The sequence below is a fragment of the Giraffa tippelskirchi genome, chromosome 9, assembly GCF_054371585.1.
Source record: "Giraffa tippelskirchi isolate mGirTip1 chromosome 9, T2T-mGirTip1v1.2.pri, whole genome shotgun sequence".
NCBI lineage: Eukaryota > Metazoa > Chordata > Mammalia > Artiodactyla > Giraffidae > Giraffa > Giraffa tippelskirchi.
Genome location: NC_137283.1, coordinates 152,432,944 through 152,458,015, shown reverse-complemented (window position 1 = coordinate 152,458,015; position 25,072 = coordinate 152,432,944). Strand labels below are relative to the sequence as shown.

Here is a 25,072-nt window from a genome sequence, read left to right as displayed (position 1 = left end):
ATAATGTCATTCAGATAGATAGCATGTCAACTTTTTAATAAATATTCACCTTACTGCTTTAGAAAACTCAAGCCTAACTCAGTTACAAATTAAATGTAAAAGTAAGAATTAGCAGAGGAAAATAAATGTATGTAGGAACATTTTCTTTTGCAGGTAATTTTGGACTTTACCAAAATCCATAGAGTTTTTGAAAAAATCATCTCTCCCTTCAACTCCTCTTCTCTTCCCACTCCAGGCTTTAGTGTCAGTAATAAACTCTTTCCATGAGAAAATTGTGGCTTTAGACGGTGAAGCTTCAGAACTGGAAAGAACAGGAAATGATGCCAGCAAAGCAGCCATAAGCAGGTCGACAACGGCTGTCTGGCAGCGTTGGACGCGGCTCCGTGCTGTGGCCCAGGACCAGGAGAAGTTACTGGAAGATGCAGTGGATGAGTGGACGAGCTTTATCAATAAGGTAATCACCATTACTGATGCACTCAAAGTAGTGTCTCCTCGCTGTTGAGAATGTATCTTGAAAGCAACGTTTTGTCCCTTTTTTGAAATCGGCCTTATGAAAGTAAAAAGCCTTTTTTAAAAATATCTATCTCCATGACTTGAAAACCAAATCATGAAATAAAATGCATAATGCAATGTGCAATTTGGTCCTAAGTCCGGGCCCATTTATTTTAATAAGAAAGAAAGAAACCAAGCAATCGCATTTTGAGAGGAGAGCAAGCCGATTTTGCCCCATTTGTGGAGCTCTTAGTGAAACTCTCTTTCCTGGCCCTGAAAAAGTGCAAAATACTGTCTTTCCATGAAATAAGGAGGAATTTAACTCACTTTTCATATCATGTTTAATATATTCTGTTTTTTAAACAGGGTTCAGTGTTTTAAGCCACATCTTCCTTTGTGACTCAAAGGCACATATTCATATTAACCCAAATATTGAAAAGAGTTTTTCTTATCTGTTTAGTAAAAAGTAAAATTAAACCTTTTCTATGTCATGAAGTCCCTGATTGCCCTAACATTATTTTGAGATTAAATCTTAAAACCCAGAATAATAGAAGTGGTCTTTTCTTCCATGTTAAGAGAATTGTTCATGCTTTAGCTTCCCGAAATTTAGAGTTGACACCATAGTCTCTACCGTGCTTCAACATTTTAGTGTCAAGTGTGGCATTTGTTGGAATCGCCCTCTCTTTTTCATTTTATTTACTTTTGAACTTCATAGTGTGTGCATTTGTCATCAGGTTAAAAAAGCCACTGAAACGATTGATCAGCTTCAAGATAAATTACCGGGAAGCTCAGCAGAGAAGGCCTCAAAAGCAGAACTCGTAACTCTTCTTGAATATCATGACACATTCATCCTGGAGTTGGAACGGCAACAGTCGGCCTTAGGGATGCTGCGGCAACAAGCCCTGAGCATGCTCCAGGATGGAGTCGCACCATCCCCTGGAGGAGAGCCACCCACGGTGCAGGAGATCACAGCCATGCAGGACCGGTGCCTAAAGTAACTATACGCCTGCCCTCATTCTCTGCTTCTAAACTCGGCCATGACCAAAAGGGACAAATGCGGTATTAAGAGTCTTGGGGGAGCTCCACCATGCCACCTTAAAAACATGGAGATCTATTCCTATCATCCTTGCTATGTAGTACATATCTAGTCATATTAGAAATGTAGTGATGAAGCAAACAGATTCAATCTTTACCTTCAGGCAGTTTGCAGTCAAGCAGCAGAGGTAGACAACTAAAGATGCATTTAGGTGGAGCATTTGAAGGGGGCTAAGGGAAATCAAAGCAGAGGCAACTAACCTAAGAGAGGAGTCAAGTAAGGCTTCCCCTCAGAAGGGATATTTAAGCTGAAAACTAAGCAGGCTTGAACCAGCCAATGAGGTAGGAGGAAAGTTCTGAAGACAAGGGAACAGCGAGTAAGCATATCACTTTCAAGGAACTCTTGGGTGATGGGGTAATTCATGAGAAATGAAGCTTGAAAGGTTAACAGTTGGGAGGTATTGAGAATTTGGTTTTGATAAATCTTGATTACTCATTGGCTAAATTGGATGACAGAGACCTTAGAGCAAGGATGATACCAAAGTCCAGGTAAATAAGAGTCATTTACTGATAGTGAACGTAGAGAAAGTTAATCTTAATGGTATATAACCAGCTTGATTTACTTATTGGGCCATAGAGAAAATGTCACTATATAGTTTAACTCCTGAATTGACTAATATTCTGTGTGCTTAGTTGCTCAGTCATGTCTGACTCTTCGCAACACCATGGGCAGTAGCTCACCAGGCTCCTCTGTCCATGGGGATTCTCCAGGCAAGAATACTGAAGGGGATTACCATGCCCTAGTAATATATTACTCATACATATCCTACATTCACCCCTTCAATTATAGATGAATTCAGGATAATCTGACTCCACTTATTTAAACTTTGCAACCAAATTATGTCAATTCAAATAAAGACTTATAATAATTTGGATGCTGAACATTATTAATCATAAAATATCCAAAATTTAATTCTTTATTTAAAGGCTAGTTTCTAATAGGCACAAATATTCCAATTATACATTAATTTTTAGGGCTGATGATTCTGTACCATATAAGTAGATTTCCAAAGAGGAAATAAAAAAATCAAACAATCTCCAGGTTATTTTAGATAGGAAAATGGATTGTAGTGCAGCGGCATGGGAGTATGTCAGCTCTCCATTTTCCAGGGATAAATCATTCACTTCACATTAAGTGTATTCTTGTTGTATTACTGAAAATTATCTGGCAGTTTAGGGGAAGTGTCTTTACTTAGAAAAAAATAGAAGGGTTCACTTTTTACTGTCCGTTTTTGACAATATGATGTCATGTATTGGAGGTTTCCTTTCATTTTAATCCATGTCTGATTTCTCCCATTCATATTTCTAAAGCATGCAGGAGAAAGTCAAGAAGAATGGGAAGATAGTAAAGCAAGAGCTCAAGGAACGAGAAGTGGTAGAGACACAAATCAGTTCAGTAAAATCTTGGGTTCAGGAAACAAAGGAATACTTGGGGAATCCAACAATAGAGATAGATGCTCAACTTGAAGAACTTAAGGTACAAAACTCATTGCCTAGACTCATCATTTAAAAACAGTGCTAATTTTAATCAAATATTCTTGTTTATAGAAGTCAAATTTTTTAGAAATGTTTTACATGAAAGGCTCTTAGTGTTAGTTCATTGGACATGCTTTTGTTCCATATAAAGTGTACATGCTTCTTATTTAGAGACGAAAGAAATGTTTGTTTTTTGTAAATGTGTTTCTCTAATTCCACACTTAATCCAATTTTGAGGAACAATACATATCCTTGTCTCCGTACCTGTAAAAATCAATTTCCTTATCTAGCTCCTAGAAATTTCTTGTGTTGATCTTTCCTTCAGATTCTCCTAACAGACGCCGCAAATCACCGACAGAATGTTGAAAAAATGGCTGAAGAACAGAAGAATAAGTACCTTGGTCTTTATACTATATTACCTTCTGAACTCTCCCTTCAACTAGCTGAAGTGGCCTTGGACTTAGGAACTATCCATGATCAGGTAAACCTACAGTCAAGAAAGAGTAGCTTTCCATTCTTTATTGGCTCAGTACTCTTGTATAACAGGGCAGGATTTTCATAGTCATGGCTTCATGGAAACAGAGTTAAAAAACAGATCAGTATTAAACAATAATATTAAATTAGAGGTTTTATTCATAGGCAAGAAACATATGAAGTGATATTAAATGTAAACAATAATGTCAAACATTAAAGATAATTTATATGATTTCCCTAACCGTTCCCCCTAAAAATAATTACTCAAAGAAACAAAGAAAACAAGATATATTTCATGTATTCAACAAATATTTATTGAGTACCCAGAGTCTGCCAGGAACTCTTCTATTTGTTATTTTAGTTCAGCGGTTCAGCACGAAGTAGTAGGTGAAGATATTTGAATAGAAGGAAAACAGTTAAAAATAAAGTAGAATCAGGAATGAGATTTTTATCCAAAATTCATGCTGTAGGATCCTGTATTTTATCTAGAGGAAGGTCTGTCAGACTAACTTCCAAACAACCAAGGAAAGGAATGAAACATAATATGTATATATATTTTTAAATCTTTTGTTTTTAAGGAAAGTGATACATAGCCATTCATAATACTTAGAACAGGGGGAAATTTTTATATTAGACCTCATACGGCAGGACACACTTCCATGTATTTTATGAAAATAGCTTCAGTAGCATCTGTATGCAAACATAATGGGTTTTAGGACCTCCTTGATGGCCTAATGCTAAAGCAATTTAGTTAAAACTGGTCAATAGAAGAAAGAGGATAGTTCTAAACTGCTACATGAAATGGAAAGTAGTATTGCACTATAGAAAGTATAATATTCATGCAAGTGTGCTGTACCTTTTGAATTTGCCAGTGTATGATCCAATGTGTTTAGAAATTCTCATCAGAATCCAATTCTACTGCATTGTATGTTTGACCTAAATTAAAATGCTATTTTCTATTTTAAATATTTAATTTACTTATTTGGTTTTTCTTCTTAGACATTGGAGAGTTTGTCAGGAAGGATGACTTGTCAAATTCAGATCTTAAAAAAAGAAGTTCAAATTTCTCTTTTTTTTTAACCCCTCTGGGTAAATTTCTCTATTATAAAATTATTCACATGCATTCCATTTATGTTAGCACTCAACTGAAAATAATGAAGTCAAAAAAAGGTCTTCATTTCTTGATATATTTCCTCACTACTGAGGAGATTTTACTTTGGCCACATGGTGTGAAGAGCCAAGTTACTGGAAAAGACCCTGATGCTAGGAAAGATTGAGAGCAGAAAGAGAAGGGGGCAACAGAGGGCAAGATAGTTGAATGGCATCACCAACTCGATGGACATGAGTTTGAGCAAGCTCCAGGAGATGGTGAAGGACAGGGAGGCCTGGCATGATGCAGTCCATAGGGTCACAAAGAGTCAGACATGACTTTGCAACTGAACAACAACAGCAAAGCAGATCTGATTTGACAGAACATCTACTTCTGCTTCATTGACCATGCTAAAGCCTTTGACTGTGTGGGTCACAACAAACTGTGGAAAATTCTTAAAAAGATGGGAATACCAGACCACCTTACCTGCCTCCTGAAAAATCTGTATGCCGGTGAAGAAGCAACAGTTAGAACTGGACATGGAACAATGAACTGGTTCCAAATTGGGAAAGGAGTATGTCAAGGAAATAGACTTGCTTATTTAACTTATATGCAGAGTACATCATGAGAAAGGGTGGGCTGGATGAAGCTGGAATCAAGATTGCTGGGAAAGACATCAATAAACTCAGATATGCAGATGGTACCACCCTTATGGCAGAAAGAGGAATTAAAGAGCCTCTTGATAAAGGTGAAAGAAGACAGTGAAAAAGCTGGCTTAAAACTCAACATTCAAAAAACAAAGATCATGGCATCTGGTCCCATCACTTCATGGCAAATAGATGGGGAAACAATGGAAACAGTGAGAGACTTTATTTTCTGGGGCTCCAAAATCACTGCAGCTGATGACTGTAGCCATGAAATTCAAAGACGCTTGCTCCTTGGAAGAAAAGCTGAGTCAGTTCCTAGGCAGATTGATAAGAAGTCTGGGGTCCCAGAGGAGGAGAAAGGGGTCTGGAGTTCTCTAGGAGGAGGAGGGAAGGACAAATTTTTTTTTTCCCCTCTACATTCCTTAGTCTTAGTCACATAAAATGTTTTTTTTCCTTTAAGCCCATATCTGATGATTATGAAACAAACAACTCAGTTTGTTGTGTACTAGGGATTATACAACAACAATGTATCCTGCTTGAGGGCAGTTTCTCCTTCCTGAAAACCTTCTGACTAATCCTGATATCTTAAAATGTAAATTATGGGAGTGGATCTAGTAGGATCTTTCTGTTGTTAAGTTCTAATTCTGTTACCCTAAAATGTAAATTGTGGGAGTGGGTCTGGTAAAATTTTTACAATCTTGAGACATTCTTTTGATTGATTGTAATAACTAATTAAAAAAGGATATAACTCCCTTGCTAACACTAGCGAGGGAGACACTCTCCGTCCCCCTCTTGACGTCTATGTCTGAAGCTTTCTGTGTCTCTTTTCACTTTAATAAAACTCTGCTATACAGAAGCTCTTGAGTGATCAAGCCTGGTCCCTGGTCCTGAAGTTAAATCTACTTCTTCGGAGATCACGAATCCGACACTGTTCATCATAAGCTATCAAAGCTATGACCAACCTAGACAGCATATTAAAAAGCAGAGACATTACTTTGCCAACAAAGGTCCATCTTGTCAAAGCTGTGGTTTTTCAGTAGTCATGTAAGTATGTGAGAGTTAGACCATAAAGAAGGCTCAGCGCTGAAGAATCGATGCTTTTGTACTGTGGTGTTGGAGAAGACTCTTGAGAGTCCCTTAGACTGCAAGGAGATCCAACCAGCCCATCCTAAAGGAAATCAGCCCTGGGTGTTCATTGGAAGGACTGATGCTGAAGCTGAAACTCCAATACTTTGGCCACCTGATGAGAAGAACTGACTCATTGGAAAAGACCCTGATCCTGGGAAAGATTGAAGACCATGATGGAGGACGAGATGGTTGGATGGTATCACCAACTCTATGGACATGAGTTTGAGTAAGCTTCAGGAGTTGGTGAAGGACAGGGAAGCCTGGCATGCTGCAGTCCATGGGGTTGCAAAAAGTCGGACAGAACTGAGCAATTGAACAGCAACAATATATTACAAAATGATCAGCACAATAAATCTAGTTAGTATTCAAAACTGCATATAGTTATGAAATATTTTTTCTTGTGATGAAAACTTTTAAGAACTACTCTCTTAACAACCTTCAAGTATGCAGCATAGGAATGTTAACTATAGTCACCATGCTACTATATATTACATCCTCAAGATTTAAAGATATTTTTAAAGGCCTTTCATTTATGTAAAGGAAATATTTCTTTAGCATCTTCTCTTCAACATTTTATTATAAGCAAAATATAAATGTTTGTTATCACATCAAATTAAAGCCATTGGAAATGTATAAATATTAACTGTTATTTTTTCATTTTCCTTTCCACTGGATGTGCTCAGTGCTTTTTAGTCATACTATAAGATGATAATTGGAAGCTAGAAAAAGAGTTAACAGGTCATTAACAGCTACTTATGAAAAGGTGCACAGAAACAAATATGTGTGCCTCCAGTTATCTGGAAGCGTTTTCCATTTTATGAAGAAAAAGGCTTAGAAGAGTTTGCATGTTTAGGGTCACACAGTAAATGGAGAAGATAGAATTCAAACTCAGCTATCTACACTGCTATCTGTAAACATTTGATGAGTGAATCATTGTACATGTGTTGCTTGTTCCTTTGCTGAAATAGCAGCAGAAAGCACAGTGAATACATAAAAACGGCAGGAAGTAAGGCTGCAAGGAACACCATGAGAGCTTGTAACTGCACGTGGCTGGCTTGAGGAGGTACATGGATACCAAAGCAGCACTGACGACCTTCAATGCCTTTTGGCAACATCTGAAAATTGAGGTTATTAGTATTAATTATTCAGTTTTAACCATGATTGGTTTTCCTGGTTTTATTGATTGTTTAGATCCAGGACAAGGTAAAAGAAGTTGAACAGAGCAAGGCTATGAGTCAAGAATTCAGCCAGGAAATTCAGAAGATAGCCAGAGATCTGACAACTATTCTAACCAAGCTGAGAGCAAAGACAGATAATTTAGTTCAAGCTAAAACTGACCAAAAGGTAAGGAAGGGGAAGTGGAAATATAAGGGGTGCTATTCAATGCCTTAAATAATTTGGGTGCATTAGTTTATTTTGAAGATATTAAAAAATAAATAAATCTTTTTTATCAGGCTTCATCAAAACCAGGCAATAAACGCAAGCAGTTTGTAGTTCAGCTTGTGAAGAATTTGCCTGCAATGCAGGAGACCCCAGTTCAATTCCTGGGTTGGGAAAGTTTCCTGGAGAAGGGATAGGCTACCCCCTCCAGTATTCTTGGGCTTCCCTGGTGGCTCAGTTGGTAAAGAATTCACCTGGCAATGCAGGAGACCTGGGTTTGATCCCTGAGTTGGGAAGGTCCCTGGGGGAGGGCATGGCAATCCACTCCAGTATTCTTGCCTAGAGAATCCCCATGGAAAGAGGAGCCTGGCGGGCTGTAGTCTATGGGATCTCAAAGAGTTGGACACGACTGAGCGACTAAGCACAGCACAAAGAAATTTTATGAATACAATAGTGTAATTTATTATCATAGTAAAACTGAATTCATAAATATGCATGTATATGTAAGTAAGAGGGAAGAGTGTCAAAGGCCTAAATGATGGTTGAGTAACTTAAGTACATATATACATTGCAAAATGAAGGATGCTCTTGTAGTTAAATCTGTGTTCTCACTCTGCCAATGAGTGAAGTGACTAATCCTTTTTGGGTGGGACAGAAGGAAAATTTTAGCTCTCTCAGCCTCATAGGAAATAAACACCAGAGTTACAAAACATCCTGGTCTCCCTTTCCAACCGAAGAAACAGAAATGAGCAGATCATAGTAGAATTATTCTTTATAGTGTTTGGCTTTTATAAAAATCATTTAAAATACAATCCTTCTGATTCCGGAAAATCTGGGAAAATTTCTTTTCAATAGTCTAATTTTCTTTCCCTTTGATGACTGTCCAGGTGCTGGGAGAGGAATTAGATGGCTGTCACTTAAAATTAATGGAACTGGATAAAGCAGTGCAAAAATTCTCCGAACAGAATGGCCAGCTAGGTAAACCACTGGCCAAGAAGATAGGAAAACTGACTGAACTTCACCAGCAGACCATTAGACAGGCCGAGAACCAGCTCTCCAAGCTCAACCAGGTATGTTTTCCAGGCTGGTAATCAACATTCTCTATGGCCAAAATTCAATTTTCTGTTTTTTGCTTTTAAAAATAAGTAAAAAAAAAATAATATCAACAATAAGAGTAATTTGAGTGTAGCTTATCTCATATCATGCCTGTATTCCTAAGATTTATTTATACATATAAACCTGACTTCATATCAAACCATATTATAAATTCATTCACAAAGGTGTTCATATAAATAGACTTTTTTATAAATATATATATGTTTGTCTTTACTTAGTCTTTACTTAATTGGTTCATGTCACACATCATCATAATTGTCGAGTATAGACTGAACTTTTACAAATTAAGTATGTTGTTTTTCTGCAGTCAAATATGAGTTAAATCAGAATTTGCAACCAGTAAATTATAATTTTGAAAGTTATAATCCCCACCTACCACCTCCTTACTGAGTGAAGGTAGAGTATGAAAAGGGGGAGAGAGAAGAGCTATATGGAGGAATAACAGATGAGAGTGGAGATTTTTTTTAAAAGACAAATTAGTCAAGCGTATTAGGAAATTGGACTTCATCCTAACATCACTGGGAAGTCTTTAATAGGTTTTCAATAAGGAAATTATTTTTCATGATACCTTTAGATATCATAGATATTATAATGATCAACTCCCAGGATTATTGTATCCAAAGAGAAATAGAAGACTGATTTCTAGCTCAAGAAGCAGAGTATCCATTTTTTATCTGAATGGTAATGATTTATTTTTCAGGCAGCATCCCATCTAGAAGAATACAATGAAATGCTTGAGTTAATTTTAAGGTGGATTGAGAAAACTAAAATCTTGATACATGGAAAGATTGCATGGAATTCTGCAAGCCAGCTTCGAGAACAATATGTTTCACATCAGGTAACTTTAGGAAAAATAGTTTTCAAAAGGTAACTAAGAGGGTAATTTGATTTAACTGGCTAGATTGACAGAAAATTTGGAGGAACATGATGAAAAATTATTGAAGTTGCCAAGAAAAATGAAAGCCAAGGTAGCATTAACAACTTGTCCCATGAGATTTCATAAGACTGAATAAGTAAATAAATATCCCCTATCTCCTCTAAATTTTCCATTCCCTAAGACCAAAAATAATCATCCATAGAGTATCTTTTTTTTTTTTTGGCAGCTTCTTGGAAACACTTGTACACAGGGATATGGTGGGAAATTCTACCCTTAGGAATAGATGTAGGGACACGTGGAAAGATCACAGGCTCTAGACTCAGACTGATGGGAAAACCAAGTCCTGCCACTTAGGGCTGTGTACTTTGGAGCAAACTACTTCGCCTTTCAGAATCCAGTCTTCTCATCAGTAAGATGGAGATGTAAATGATATGCATATTGGAGAGTTGTCACGAGGATCAAATGGTTTAACATACGTGCAATCATCAAGCACAACGCCTGGCACCTGTGTGCTCGGTCAGAGCCTGAATCTCATGCCTCCTCCTTCCAGCGCTTCCGCCTGGTCACAGTAGGCTGACCTCCTGCAGGAAGTAGGGGCCGGCTGGAATGAGTCCACACCATGTGGGGGCTGCATGACTTCACTTCCTCTGGAGTTTTCTCTTGGCCATATCATCCAGGAAATTATTTCATCTTTTTAAATTTAGGCTTGAGTTAGATACAGATATCTAATAGCCCAGTTATCTGGCCATCGAATACAAAATAGTCCTTATTTTAGTTACATGGATATCCTCAAGTATGTTAGATTTTCTTTTTTGTTCTGATTTATGTATACGCATGTCTTCTAAATACATCCCCTTTTCCATTCCTGTTGACAGGGCTCTAGATCAAAACCTCATTTTCCCCTTCTGGGAATGCTTTAACAGGCTCCTAATTGGTTTCCCTGTATTTATCTTTCTTCTCTAATCAATCTTGCACTCTCTTCTCAAGAAATCTTTCTTAAACAACTGCAGAGTTGTTCTGCTTGAGGATCTGCATTATGTATTAACAGACAAGACTTAGGTTACAACTGGTTGCAGACAATGGAAAAGTACTCATTAGAAATCTAGAATGCAAACTTATAAGAAAGCATTTTCATTGTCAAGTTAACACTATTATTTAAAAGCTCATATTTAAGGAAGAGAGAGCTCTCAGACACTGCTGGTAACTTGGTAAAATCTCTTTGAAAAACAGTTGGAAAATGTATCATGCTCATCAAAACATTACTACTCTGTAATCCAAAATGTAGGAAATTTTTTATATGAGTATTAATAACTATACTGAAATTTTAAAGAAAACTTAAATAATGTTAAAAAGGTTTTCTGAATAAATTTTTGGATTTGATAAAATATAATATAGTTTTTTAAATGACCATGAAGGTTTTCTTCTTTTTTAATTTTTTAAAATAGCCCCTATTCTCAATTCATTTATTTATTCAATAAACATTTACAGAGTGCTTTCCAAAGCTAGAAATTTTGTTGGGCATTTGGAATACAAAGAATATTCTGTGCCCCTGCCCCAGGGAGTTGATAATTGGAGGCAGGAAGGAGACAGAGGGGGTTCCTAGGTGGTGCTAGTGGTAAAGAATCCTCCTGCCAATGCAGGAGACCCAGGAGACACAGATTCACTCCCTGGGTTGGCAAGATCCCCTGGCACAGGAAATGGCACCCAACTCTAGTATTCTTGCCTGGAAAATCTCAAGGACAGAGGAGCCTGGTGGGCTACGGTCCAGCAGGCCACAGAGAGTCAGACATGACTCAGTGACTAAGCACCAGGAGAAAGGTTAGATTAAGGAAGGAAAGAAACTGGGCTTCCCAAGTGGGCACTAGTTGGAAAGAACCTGCTAGTGCAGGAGATGCAAAGATGCGGGTTCGATTCTTGGGTTGGGAAGATTACCTGGAGGGGGGCATGGCAACCCACTCCAGAATTCTTGCCTGGAGAATCCCATGAACAGCAGAGCCTGGTGAGCTACAGTCCATAGGGTCACAAAGAGTCGGACACGACTGAAACGACTTAGCACAGAACAGTAGCACAAGGAAGGAAAAGGTGATTCTGAGCTGAGTCCTGAAAGACACACAGCCTAAAGAGAAGACAAAGACAGGTCATGAGAGACTATGAAGATCTTGACCTTTCTCCTGAAGTCACTCTAAGCCTTGACAGACATTCTGCAGGCAAGTGACAAGCTCAGACTTATAGTTTAAGAAAGATGACTTAGAACCCTGTGGAAGACAGATTGATGAAGGTAAGACAACATGGACAGTGGTTTCAGTATTCCAGTAGACAGTGACAAAGCCTCACTTAGGAGGCTGAGGTGGTGGTGTAGTTGCTAAGTCGTGTCTGACTCTTGCGACCCCATGGACTGTGAGCCTACCAGGCTCCTCTGTCCATGGGATTCTCCAGGCAAGACTACTGGAGTGGGTTGCCATTTCCTTCTCCAGGGGATCTTCCCAACCCAGGAATCGAACCTGGGTCTCCTGCATTGCAGGCAAATTCTTTACTGACTGAGCTAGCTGAGAGAGGACAAAAATCAAGGGGCTTTACCTACCGAGAATTCTGGACTTGGAGGCTGCTGGATGTGGGTAAAAGAGAGAGAGGAGCCCAGGATGGTTGCCGGTTTTTCTGACTTGGGCAGTTGGCTGGGTTGGGTGCATCCGGGGTATAGGGGGACAGAGGTTAGGTGTTGGTGGTGACCTCACACAGATGCTCAGGAGAGAACTCAGCCTATACACAGTGTTCTGGAGAGTTCTTTCATGCCTGCCTGCCTTAAGAATTAATGAAAACTGCCTGTGTTTATCCAAAAACAATGCACAGAAAAATGCATGTGTTTTAATGCCAGGCAAAAAAGACAGGAAATTGTAGCTATCTTATGATCTCAATCACCTACAGTTATACCCAAATTGAACAGCAGTTATCCCTTACTTAAAGTCATCCCTGGGGTATGGGATTGTGGAATATTTTATCTTCTTTATTTTTCAATATTTTCTAAGCTTTATAATATATGCTATATAATATACGTACATAATATTGCGAGAGAAAACGATGTACTTTAAAAAAAAAGGGATCTATTGCAACAAAAGTAATGTCCCACCTCCCGTTTCGCCTCTTGACACATCACATGCCCCAGGAACTGCACATTTTGTGCCCACTCACCTGTGTGCCTTTGCTTATGTTGTCACCTCAGCATAAAAGGTCTTTCCTTTTCCTCCCCACCTGTACAAATACGAACTTTCTTCTGACTTAGCTCAGATGTAACTTTTCCAGGAAGCCTTCTCCCAACCCTCCTGCAGGTAATAGCACCTCTCATTTCTGGCATCCTTAACCCTTCTTCTCTTTCACCCTACTCATACAATGCATATTACCTGCTTATTATTCCATTCATATGATTGCTAGTCTCAGTAGATGATGCTGTCCTGAATGACAAGGGCTTTGTTTTATCCCGAATAGTTTCTACCCCTTTGTCTCACTTCAATCATTTGTGTCTTATTTTCATATCTTAGATTCATATATGCTTGGAGCTTAGCTATAGAATATGAGAGCTGAAAAGCATCTCTTTAGTTGAATATGAGAAAAGAGAGGCCAGCGAGCTGATGAAGACACCCAGTGCCTCAGAGCATCACCACTGCTAGAATATTCCTGTCCTGATTCTCACCAGGGAGCAGCTTGGGGTGGCAGACTGAGTACTAGCCTTATGGTTCAACACATGTGGCCTCAACAGGTTGTTTACAGCTCCTAAACTTTGATTTCCTTTTCTCTGAAAAGGGGGTGACAGGAACTGGGAAGCAGGCACAGGGCTGTGAAGTTTAAACACAATAAAATACACAGCCTACACAGTGTACAAGGGAAATGTAAATTAAATCTCCTTACCCCTTTCCCAATCTGATGGTCTTTACACCATACTGTACTGATTACCTCTTTACCTACCTATCAATGTCCTGGATGTTGATAATTCACTCTAGACCATGCTAGAAGAATCTGAAGATATTCACAACGATCTGGAAGCAATGATCGAGAAATTACAGTACCTCGATAGTGTGTACCATACTGAAACAATGTCTCAGCAAGTGGCAGACCTGGGACGGGAGACTGAGGAGCTGCGACAGGTGATCAAAATTCGTTTACAGAGTCTCCACGATGCTGCCAAGGTAAAAAAAACAAACAAAAAAAAGATTATTTAAATGGAAAAGTCTATCATTATGGGCTTGCCAGGTGGCACAGTGGTAAAGAATCCTCCTGGCAATGCAGGAGACACAAGAGATGCAGTTTCGATCCCTGGGTTGGGAAGATTCCCTGGAATAAGAACTGGCAAACTGCTTCAGTATTCTTGCCTGGAAAATTCCATGGACAGAGGAGCCTGGCAGACTATAGTCCAGGGGGTCGCAAAGAGTCCAACAATGACTGAGCGACTGAGCACAGACATCATTAAAAACAACAATGATGGGTAAAAACAAATGGTGGCAGAAAGTGCAGGTAGAGTGCTCACCTCTAATGAGCCTTCTTGACTATGAATGTTACCCTCTTATGCCTGAGGCATGGTGAGGTCACACAATACCACGTTGGAGTTTGAAGCAGACGAAGGTTTATCACATGGAAGCAGACCGCTCATGTCCGAAAAACCCATAACATCTCGAAGGGTTTCAGCAAAGCATTTTTGAGGCCAGGTGAGGAAGGAGTTTTGAAGCATCTGTGATCAGCTCATGCACAATTCTCTGATTGGCTGATGGTGAGGGTGGTAGCTTAACATTATCAGTCCTGAAACTCCAGGACGCCTGGAGCTGTGTGCTCTTGGTCATCAAGTAGTTAACACCATCATTTGGTGGGGGATTTTAACATCTGTAAAACAAGTCAGGAAATGTGCATCAGATACTATTATCTGGGTACTTCAAAGAGGAGCTAAAATTGAGGGTATAGGGGGAAGGGTCTGCACCAGAAGGCCCTAAAAGGGGTCGTGCTATTCCTGAATCTGAGGTTCTTGGATGTCTTGAGGCAGAAAGGATTCAGTGAGATAAAGTTATAGGTAAGAAGTGAGTTTATTTAGAGAGAAACACACTACACAGGGCATGGGCCATCTTAGAAGGTGAGAGAGAGCCCTGAAATATCGTGGTTCATTTTTATGGGCTGGGAAGTTTCATAGGCTAATGGGTGGGAGGATTATTCTAATTATTTTGGGGAGAAAGAGTGGGGATTTCCAGGAACTGGGCCACCACCCATTTTTTGACTTATGATTGGGTGTCATTTAGAGCACATGTCATTTAGATGCTAATGTATTACCAATAGAATATAACAAGGCTCAAGGTCAACTGGAAGTCAGATCTTCTGCCATCTTGGACCTAGTTGGTTCTAATCTGTTTTTGTCATGTCCTATGGCTGTGTCGTTGTTTTAATGGTTGTACCCCTCCCCCTTCCCTCTGGTTTCACTGCCTGATTACATGGTACTAGTCTCCACCTATGACTTTGGACTTCAAGTGCTTATATATCAACATTGATGTCACTCTTACTCTGCAGGATATGAAAAAATTTGAAGCAGAGCTCAGAAACTTACAAGTTGCTTTGGAGCAAGCCCAGACAACCCTAACTTCTCCAGAAGTTGGACGGCTAAGTCTCAAGGAGCAACTCTCTCACCGGCAGGCAAGCAAAAATAATTCAGAATTGAGGGGGGAGAAATGAGGAGGGGAGCTATATTTTTGAAAAAGAAAGGATAGTTAGGAAAAGTGATTTCTAAACTTATTGTCTGAGCACTGTATGCAGTATTAAAAAAAAAAAAATTCCTGGGAAAGTTTTTATAACTTTGGACAGACCTGTAACTTAGTTAATATCTCTTGCTTTTGAAATAAACTACTAAAATGTAAAATTTAAAAATATTTTAGAATATATCTTTTAAATGGGAAAAAATGTATTTTTTTTTTTTTCTCTTTTTGACTGTGCTGGGTCTTTGTTGTGGTGTGTGGGCCTCTCTTGTTATAGAGTACAGACTCCAGAGCACATGGGCTCAAGAGCTGAGGCACATGGGCTTCTTGAGTTATGGCGTGTGGGCACAGTTGCCCCACAGCATGTGGGATCCTGGTTCCCTGACCAGGGATTGAACCTGAGTCCCCTGCATTGGAAGGTGGATTCTTAACCACTGGACCACTAGGAAAGTCCCAGGAAAAATGTATATTTTATATCTACATATACCTTATATAAATAAATTGATATAAAATTGTATATATATAGAATTTTTAAATTTAAAATGTGAACTTGCACTTTCAGCATTTGCTGTCTGAGATGGAGTCACTCAAGCCAAAAGTCCACGCGGTGCAGGTCTGTCAGAGTGCACTCCGGATCCCCGAGGACGTGGTCACCAGCCTGCCGCTCTGCCACGCGGCTCTGCACCTGCAGGAGGAGGCCAGCCGGCTCCAGCACATGGCCATCCAGCAGTGCAACATCATGCAGGCACGTGCAGCTGGGCCAGCCAGCGTCTGCAGGCAGTCCCCACACCACCGGCAGAGCAACAGCAAATGAGTCATGGGCTGCTTTTCTTAGCGCTTGCGTGGGCTCAGCCATCAGAACACATCCAGAGTGTTAACTCTGACAGCTTGTTGTGATTATATAAAATAGGACATGAAATGCTATCATTTAGATCACCCACAAATGCCTGGGGCAAGCTCTATTAAAAATATCTTTTGATGAAAACTATCTTTTGGCAGTATATATATATATATATATATATATATATATTTTATAAAAAACAACTTGTAAAGGTTAATTTTATATTCAATCATATATTTTTATATTATTATTCATCTGAACATCAGCTAGAACTTTGTAATAAGACTTTACTGCTAAGGCATACTATAGAATTTTTTTTTTCATATTGCAGCTTATGATGTATTTTATTGCCTGAGAAGTACACCCAGCTATAACTCTTAGTCCCTTCACCTTAGGAAAGGAAAGGAAAGTCGCTCAGTCGTGTCCGACTCTTTGCGACCCCGTGGACTGTAGCCTGCCAGGCTCCTCCGTCCATGGGATTCTCCAGGCAAGAATACTGGAGTGGTTTGCCATTTCCTTCTCCAGGGGATCTTCCCGACCCAGGGATCGAACCCAGGTCTCCCGTATTGGAGGCAGACGCTTTAACCTCTGAGCCACCAGGGAAGCCCTTCACCTTAGAGACCAGTTATTTACTAGGAAGAAATGAAACTATCTCATATCTGCTTTCAACTAATATTTCACCTACTTTATCCAAAAATTGTATACATGCCCTCTCATTAAACCACTAATGGTCTATTGGTCAATTCTTCTTGCATTACCTTATGATTTGTTAGAAGTAAATTCCTGAGTGTAGAAGTCACACTTCATTCATTTTTTATAAATTTATATTGGAGTATAGTTGACTTACAATGTTGTGTTAGTTTTAGGTGTATAGTAAAGTGAATTAGTTATACATATACATATATCCACACTTTTTTAGATTCCTTTGCCATATAGGTCATTATAGAGTATTGAGTAGAGTTCCCTGTGCTATAGAGTAGGTCCTTGTGTGAAAGTGAAAGTGTTAGTTGCTCAGTCATGTCCAACTCTTGTGACCCTAGGGACTTTGTCCCGATAGGCTCCTCTGTCCATGGGATTCTCCAGGCAATAATACTGGAGTGGGTAGCCATTCTCTTCTCCAGGGGATCTTCCCGACCCAGGGATCAAACCTGGGTCTCCTGCACTGAAGGCAGTTTCTTTACCATCTGAGTCACCAAGGAAGCCCCAGGTCCTTATTAGTTATCTGTTTTACACATGGGCTTCCCTGTTGACTCAGACAGTAAAGAATCTGCAATCCCAGTCTCCCAATTTATCCCCCATCTTTCCCTCCTTGATAACCACAGGTTTATTTTCTACATTTGTGACTCTTTGCTTTGTAAATAAGTTCATTATTTGTACCATTATTTTTAGATTCCACATATAAGTGATCTCATATAATATTTGTTTTTGTCTGACTTACTTCACTCAGTATGACAACCTGTAGACAATCTCCACCTTTGTTGCTACAAACGACATACTTCATTCATTTTTCTATCTGCTATTCCCGCACTTAGCTGAGTCCCTCACAGAACTTCCTTGACAGAAAAATGAAGTAATCATATTTTTCATACTACTTTTCTACCATGTTCTGGACCATATCATTGTCATCTTTAAGACAATAAGGAGAAGAAAGAGGATCTAACCACTTCAGTTCAGTTCACTTCAGTCACTCAGTCATATCTGACTCTTTGCGATGCCATGGACTGCAGCACACCAGGCTTCCCTGTCCATCACCAACTCCTGGAGCTTGCTCAAACTCATGTCCATTGAGCCAGTGATGCCATCCAACCATCTCATCCTCTATCGTTCCCTTCTCCTCTTGCCTTTGATCTTTCCCAGCATCAGGGTCTTTTCCAATGAGTCAGTTGGCCAAAGTATTTGGAGCTTCAGCTTCAGTCCTTCCGATGAACGTTCAGGACTGATTTCCTTTGGGATGGACTGGTTGGATCTCCTTGCAGTCCAAGGGACTCTCGAGAGTCTTCTCCAGCACCACAATGTTTAGTCCATTAATAATCTTGACAAAATGTTTTAGAGAGAAGGCTCTGAAATATCAGCAGAAAATTGGGAAGTTGAATTATCTAGAAATGTTCTCCATCATTTTTTTGTTCCCTTGATTCATGGGTAAATAAATAAACATTAACGCCAGAGTTTGTCAGACAGCAGCACAGGAGTGCACGCACAGTTATTGATATCGACAGATAATCATCTATGCTTTTGTTTTTTCCTTCAAAGGAGGCTGTGGTGCAGTATGAACAATATGAGCAAGAAATGCAGCACCTCCAGGAACTCATAGAAGGAGCTCACAGAGAGATTGAGGATAAGCCTGTGGCCACCAGCAACATCCAGGAACTACAAGCCCAGATTTCTCGGCATGAGGTAAGACAAGCCAAGTTCAAGGGCAGGACCCTGGCTTGGTGAGAATATGTGACTGGTTTTTAGCAGATGAAATGGAAAGATTTTCCCTGTCTGAGGCATGCCGTGTTGGGTTCTTGGAGAGCCTCTTTGGCTGTCTTTGCATTTTGAGTGCTATTTTTGCTGATGTTTTCTAAGACCCAGTAGCATGAGTCCTCCCCTTAATTCCAAAACCTTTTGACACAACATTCATGACATGTCTGTCACCACCATGACCCACTGATTGCTTCCAGCAGAATTCTCACAATTCATACACCAAAACACACTACACTCCCTGTCTTCTTTATTTATTTATTTATTCATTCATTTGGCCTCTCCATGCTGCGTATGGGATCTTAATTCCCTGACCAGAGATTGAACCTGTGTCTCCTGCACTGGAAGTGTGGAATCTTAACCACTGGACTGCCAGAGAAGTCCCTGTACTCCTGTTTTTACAGATTGTAAGGAACAGCAATGCTCAAAGCCTTGCTGCTTTGATGGCCCTCATTAAAAAGAAGGGATATTTCATATTAAAGAGAAAATCATTTGCTCTTTCACGTATAGGTCATTTCACCTCCTTTTACCAAAATCAGAGAATGGCTCATATTGTTGGTTTTGATGATTACCGTGTTATGCCTGTTAGCAGCTTTTCCGTTTTCAGATATACCTCCTTCCTTGTATCTTTGGCATTGTTATGACCTTAAGACTTGAACATTCTTTGTGCAAACCTGGTCTCAGAGATAATATACCTTGAGTGTTTCAGTTCCTTCAGGAAAGCAGTGACTTTCCTTTCATGACCTGTTAAATCCTGTATAGGTCACATTTACTCTTTCCTTGCGGGCTGATTACAGTATCATGAATTTTGGAAAGTTACTGGGGGAGGGCGTGTCTTTCTCTGTGCCAAGGATAGACGTTTAGCGTATCCTTCCATCTGCTCTATTTTAACTGTGTTCTCATAAGAGCAACAAAATTTTCCAAACCAAATATCATAGTAAGATTCTCATAAGATTCAATTATTGAATTTTTAACAATTGCTGTTAAACAATTGTTGGAAAATCTCATCCCCCCCTCCTTTGCAAATGCAGTTCTTTAATTTCTTGTCACATCCAATTCATCACATTCATGTATGATTTATAAAATAATGTAAATAAATATCCCACCTCCCTTTACTCCTATACTGTAGATAATCACCTATGTTAACTATACATTTCTCTTCTGTCACTGGTTAAATGAAAAGATGTTTTGCAAATACTTGAAAACTATATATAAGGCATACATTAGACTGCATAATACACATTTATTCTGAAACTACTTTTAATCCCACATTGTAAGATCCAGAATTTTGTTGTAACAACTTTTCAATCAGTAACAGAAAATATTTTTTTAAAAATCTATCTGGAATGACAATAATTAATCATTACTATAGATTTTTTGTTGTTTTTTGTGTTTTAAGACAGTTTACAGTGTTTTCAGATTATCTTTCACAAAAACCTGATGAGCTTAAGAATTTTTGTGTGTGTGAATTGTCTCCATTTTACTGATAAGAAAACATAAATTAATTTTTTAGAATGACTTCCTGAGCTTCCAGAGAAGGTAATGGCACCCCACTCCAGTACTCTTGCCTGGAAAATCCCATGGACAGAGGAGCCTCGTAGGCTGCAGCCCATGGGGTCGCTAAGAGTCGGACATGACTGAGCGATTTCACTTTCACTTTTCACTTTCATGCATTGGAGAAGGAAATGGTAACCCACTCCAGTGTTCTTGCCTGGAGAATCCCAGGGATGGGGGAGCCTGGTGCGCTGCCGTCTATGGGGTCTCACAGAGTCGGACACGACTGAAGCGACTTAGCAGCAGCAGCAGCCTGAGCTTCCAGAGGTAGTCACTGATAGAAAGCAGATTCTAATCTGGTACCTTTGGGGACCTCCCTGGTGGTCCAGTGGTTAAGACTTAGAGCTTCCACTGCAGGGGGCACAAGTTCAATCCCTGGTCAGGGAACTAAGATTGAAAAAAAAAAGAATGATGGTCTAGGAGAATCAAGGACTTGCCAGGTCTCAGCAGAGGCAGCCATAAACTGTCCTCTGGCTCCTGTTCAGAGGATAGTTCATTTTGTCACATCTTCTTCTCCCAGTTCTAAACGTTAGTGCAGACTTGTGTTAGTTTTGGCATGTGATTTAGAGTGCATTTGTATGTTTATAATGACATAGTCCTGCATCAGGCTCATTGTTTGTGTAAAACAAACACAGGAAGGAAAGTGCTGTGGAGGGCGATAGGCAGGGGGTGGGGGAGGTCATTGGGGAAGCCCGATTTATAACAGAGAATTCTGGGAGAATGTTTTTTTTCCTGTTTTTTCTGTCTGTTTTTAATGGATTTTCATCTTGAGTTGAGGCTAGTTTCCATATACTTAACCTTAACTCATAAAGATAACTAATCATTTGTTCATTTCTAGGAAATTCACATTTTTTCCTGTAATTTTTCAAATGTTACATTTAATTGGGGGGAAAAAAAATGATCCTGTCACTTTAAAGCATAGGAGAGACTCTCAGAGCTCTCTGCTTTCCACGTGACACAGAAGGCATGCTCCTGGGCGCAGGTGGTTGCCCAGAGGGCACCTTCCCTCAGAGCAGCCACTGTACCCGACTTTCCACTTGTACACTCATCCCTTTTCATGATCTTCAGAAACACTCAGTTTAAACTACACATACATATGCTTCCTGAGCATGGAGAACACATTAACCCATCCATGCTCCATTTTAATTTAGTGAATTTGACCCCCAACCCACAAAGCTCAGGGGATACTGGCAGGTTTCTTCTTACAGAAGAAAGTTCTAGAGAACTATTTCTTCAAGGGAGTCTCATGGACTAATGATAAAAGGCAGATTTTCATAGGCCTAATACATCAAAATCTTTTGGAGCCTAGACCAGAACTGCATTGCTAACAAGCAACTCAGATGAGTTTTATACCCAATAATTTGAGAACATCGATTTAGAAAACGAGCATTTGCTCTCAGCGTGCTGAGCAGGGTGCTGCCATAGGGGACGCGACCATCCCTGTGGGCAGGAATGCTGGAAGGCCTGAGACTAACTCTGCTTCTCACAGAGTCCTCAGTTCTACTGGATGGGCAGCCACGGTATGAAGGCTCAGTGGAGTATGTGAGGGAAATTTTCATGCATGTACAAGATTTTAGCTGAAAACAGAATTCAAGGAGTCCGGTGAGCTGGTAGATGACTTCCAAACATGTATGTTTACTAGTTATTATAGAGTATTCATATGTTAGGCACTAAAGCATATGTGATAAATAGCTATTTAATCATTATTTAAAAAATCCTATTAGGGGAATTTCCTGGCAGTCTGGTGGCTAGGCCTCGGTGCTTTCAATGCCATGGGCCTAGGTTCAATCCAGGGAACTAAGATCCTTCAAGCTATGTGACTTGGCCAAAAAAAAAAAAAATCCAATTAGGTTTAACTAAGTATCTGCAACCCTGAAAGGTAAAGAAGTGATGATTTCTACCTTTTAAATCCTAAATTTAAAAATTCCTGTACTTCCTACTAGAAGTCAAGAAGTCAGGCTGCTAGCTGAATTCTGCTGGATTGTTTTCCCTTACACCAACACAGTCCGTTTTGGTTGGGAGGGGAAAGGCAAAATGACAACAATCACAAAATGGTGTGTTTGTGTGTAGATACACATTTACACATGTATATATATATACACACATGTATCATTTTGTTAGTTATTTTGTTTCTGAACTTCAAGTTCAAAGCTCTAGTTTGAATGTCAAGTTCAAAGCTCTCATTTGAGTGTGTACACATAATGTGTCATTTTAAAGACTCACAAAATGTGTACTCTACAAACACTAAATGACAACTTTTCAAGTGAAGAAGCTAAATAAAAGGAATAGAAAAAAAGCAGAGATTTTGTACTTTTAGGATTAATATTTTTGTTTACATGAACGTAAAAAATGAATGCTTACATGTTCATTTTTTAATCTTCAAAGTAAAGAAAGTATAAACTTAACATTTTAGGATTACCATTTTAGATTATTTTAGAATTTTAATACTATTAGTTTTTTAAGAGCTATGTGCTATTCAGAATATATTTTCAATTAGCTCTTCGTAAAAATTGTAAAACCTCTATCTCTCAAAACAATTTTTTTGACCAACAAAGGAAATCAAAAGACATTAAAATGGAACAGAACTTCAAGTTCAAAGCTCTAGTTTGTGGCATCAGAAACATTAGAGGCATAATGGAGTGCATGAGGGAAAATTTCATGAATGCACAAAATTTTCTTTGAGTAGTAAAATGCATCAAAAATAAGGGCTTCCTAAGTAGTCTTTAGCTTATCTGCAAAAAACAACTCGCCTGGGTCACAGGAATTCAGGAGTTTACTTTATGACTCGTCTGTCACAAGTGACTGCTCTGTTTGACATATTCGAGATGGTAAGAACCTAGTATTGCATTTTTGGCAGTTTTAGTCATCACATGACCTAATTTCCATGGCATGAACCATCTGGCAATTTCAGATTCCTCAGGCATTTTAAAGAAAGTTGCCAGTCCTTAACGTTACACAAATGCCAGTCCAGCCCCGAGCATCTCTGGGATTAGAATCCCGGCCGCCGGGCTCCGTGTCTCCCGCCGCGCGGTCCCCACCGCCCTCCCGGCCCCGCCGCGCTGTGGTCTGGCTCGGGGCGCGCGGCAGGCAGGCTCCGCGCTCGCACCGTCCACATCCTGCCTCCCCGCCGCTCGGTCTGGCGCGCCTCTGTGATTTCATTGGCCAGCCCCGGAGGAAGATGAACGCTGCCAGCTCTGTTTCCTTCTGATGCTGCTGTGACACCCGGAGGCGGGGGGAAATGTTTCCTCAGGAGCTGGCTCAGAAAATCAAGGGCTACCAGGAGCAGATCGCCTCTTTGAACTCCAAGTGCAAGATGCTGACCATGAAAGCCAAGCACGCCACCATGCTGCTGACGGTGACCGAGGTGGAGGGGCTGGCGGAGGGGACGGAGGACTTGGACGGGGAGCTCCTCCCCGCGACCTCGGCCCACCCCTCTGTGGTCATGGTGAGTAAGGGTCAAGGCCGGTTTGCCAATGCGCTGTCTTCCTACTGTCTCCTGGCTAGTGGCTCGGGCTCGTTTCTGGGGGCTTGGTATTAGAGATCTTGCAGACTTGAACTGAGGAACAGTCCCCTTAACTCTCTGACTACGTTTGGGCCAAGGCCAGTCTTTGACACTGTAAACAGTGGCAGTTGAAACGAAGCTGTTTGTTTGAGACTCCTGAATTACTTAATGTGCTGAAGGTCAGCCCTGTATTTGTTTATAATTTAGCAATAATGCTCAGAGGCTCTGAGCGTCAAAAAAAATTCCTTTGCACAGTTTTCTAGTTTTCTGGGGAAATGAGAGAATCACACTACATATATTTCTGTGTGTGTGTTTTTCCTGCTAAGGCGCTGGGTGACTAGGTGTGTTTGCCTATGCCGTTGTATAAATGTTTCATAACATATCGAAGAAAAGCTATTATTAGAAGAATAAGATAATAGAAAATCCAACAGTTAACTTTGGATTAATATAAATTCCATTCATTTATATCTGCAAGGTTATTTCCCCCATCACTGTGCATCTAAAATGAGTTCATTATCTTCTTAATTCATTGTTTTCCAGCACTTATATTTTCACACATATGTACTGTGTCTTCGGTAGTGTATAACCAAACCTGACCTCTTTTTGTGATATATTACTTTGGGTGCATTTATCTCGCTGGAATATTTGGAATTTGAAATATCTACAAAAGACCAAGCTTTAATTCATAGACCCTTCTCTCATTTGTATGATTTGTGATTTTTAATCGTTGTTTATAAAGATGCAGACAATCAAGAAAAGGATCATAAGTTAAAGAAATATTTAATCGACAGTGAAACTCCATAATGTGACATGTATCCCCTACCCATGTTTGTTTTACGGTGGTCCCTAGCAGTATAGTCCTGTGAGCACAAAACTTACAAATAGTAACACAGAATGTGTATGTAAATGGAGATCTCAGTAACTCTAACTTTTGTTGTATGGTTATCTCTGTTTTGACCGGTGTCTGTTCCGGTGTTTTGCTAACATAGCTAACCGATTTTCGTGTCCTTTGGGCCACATTCTATGTGACAGGTGACTGCAGGTCGCTGTCACACTTTGCTGTCACCTGTCACTGAGGAGTCTGGGGAGGAGGGAAGCAACAGTGAGATCTCCTCTCCGCCTGCTTGTCGCTCCCCTTCACCTGTGGCTCATACAGATGCCTCTGTTAACCAGGTACTGCCCACTCGGCATTCCTCTACTCAGATCTCTGAACGGAT

At 39.9% G+C, this 25,072-nt stretch overlaps 1 protein-coding gene and 1 long non-coding RNA gene across 2 annotated transcripts in view; one reads left to right on the top strand and one right to left on the bottom strand.

The window, feature by feature from the left end:
• The window catches only part of SYNE1 (spectrin repeat containing nuclear envelope protein 1), a 471,658-nt gene that overhangs the window by 273,790 nt on the left and 172,796 nt on the right, over positions 1-25,072 (top strand). Inside the window, exons 80-92 of the mRNA XM_081530296.1 lie at positions 236-454; positions 1,227-1,486; positions 2,899-3,064; positions 3,389-3,544; positions 7,594-7,746; positions 8,670-8,852; positions 9,599-9,736; positions 13,768-13,953; positions 15,314-15,436; positions 16,058-16,240; positions 18,587-18,730; positions 23,604-23,798; positions 24,888-25,028. Of these exons, the coding sequence (XP_081386422.1) occupies positions 236-454; positions 1,227-1,486; positions 2,899-3,064; positions 3,389-3,544; positions 7,594-7,746; positions 8,670-8,852; positions 9,599-9,736; positions 13,768-13,953; positions 15,314-15,436; positions 16,058-16,240; positions 18,587-18,730; positions 23,604-23,798; positions 24,888-25,028 (2,247 nt within the window). The remainder of the gene's footprint in view (positions 1-235; positions 455-1,226; positions 1,487-2,898; positions 3,065-3,388; positions 3,545-7,593; positions 7,747-8,669; positions 8,853-9,598; positions 9,737-13,767; positions 13,954-15,313; positions 15,437-16,057; positions 16,241-18,586; positions 18,731-23,603; positions 23,799-24,887; positions 25,029-25,072) is intronic.
• Positions 10,255-13,978, bottom strand: LOC145521583 (uncharacterized). Its single transcript, XR_014065508.1, has 2 exons — positions 12,222-13,978; positions 10,255-11,707 (listed from the first exon to the last, which is right to left on the bottom strand). It is a non-coding gene; the product is annotated as an uncharacterized LOC145521583 (long non-coding RNA).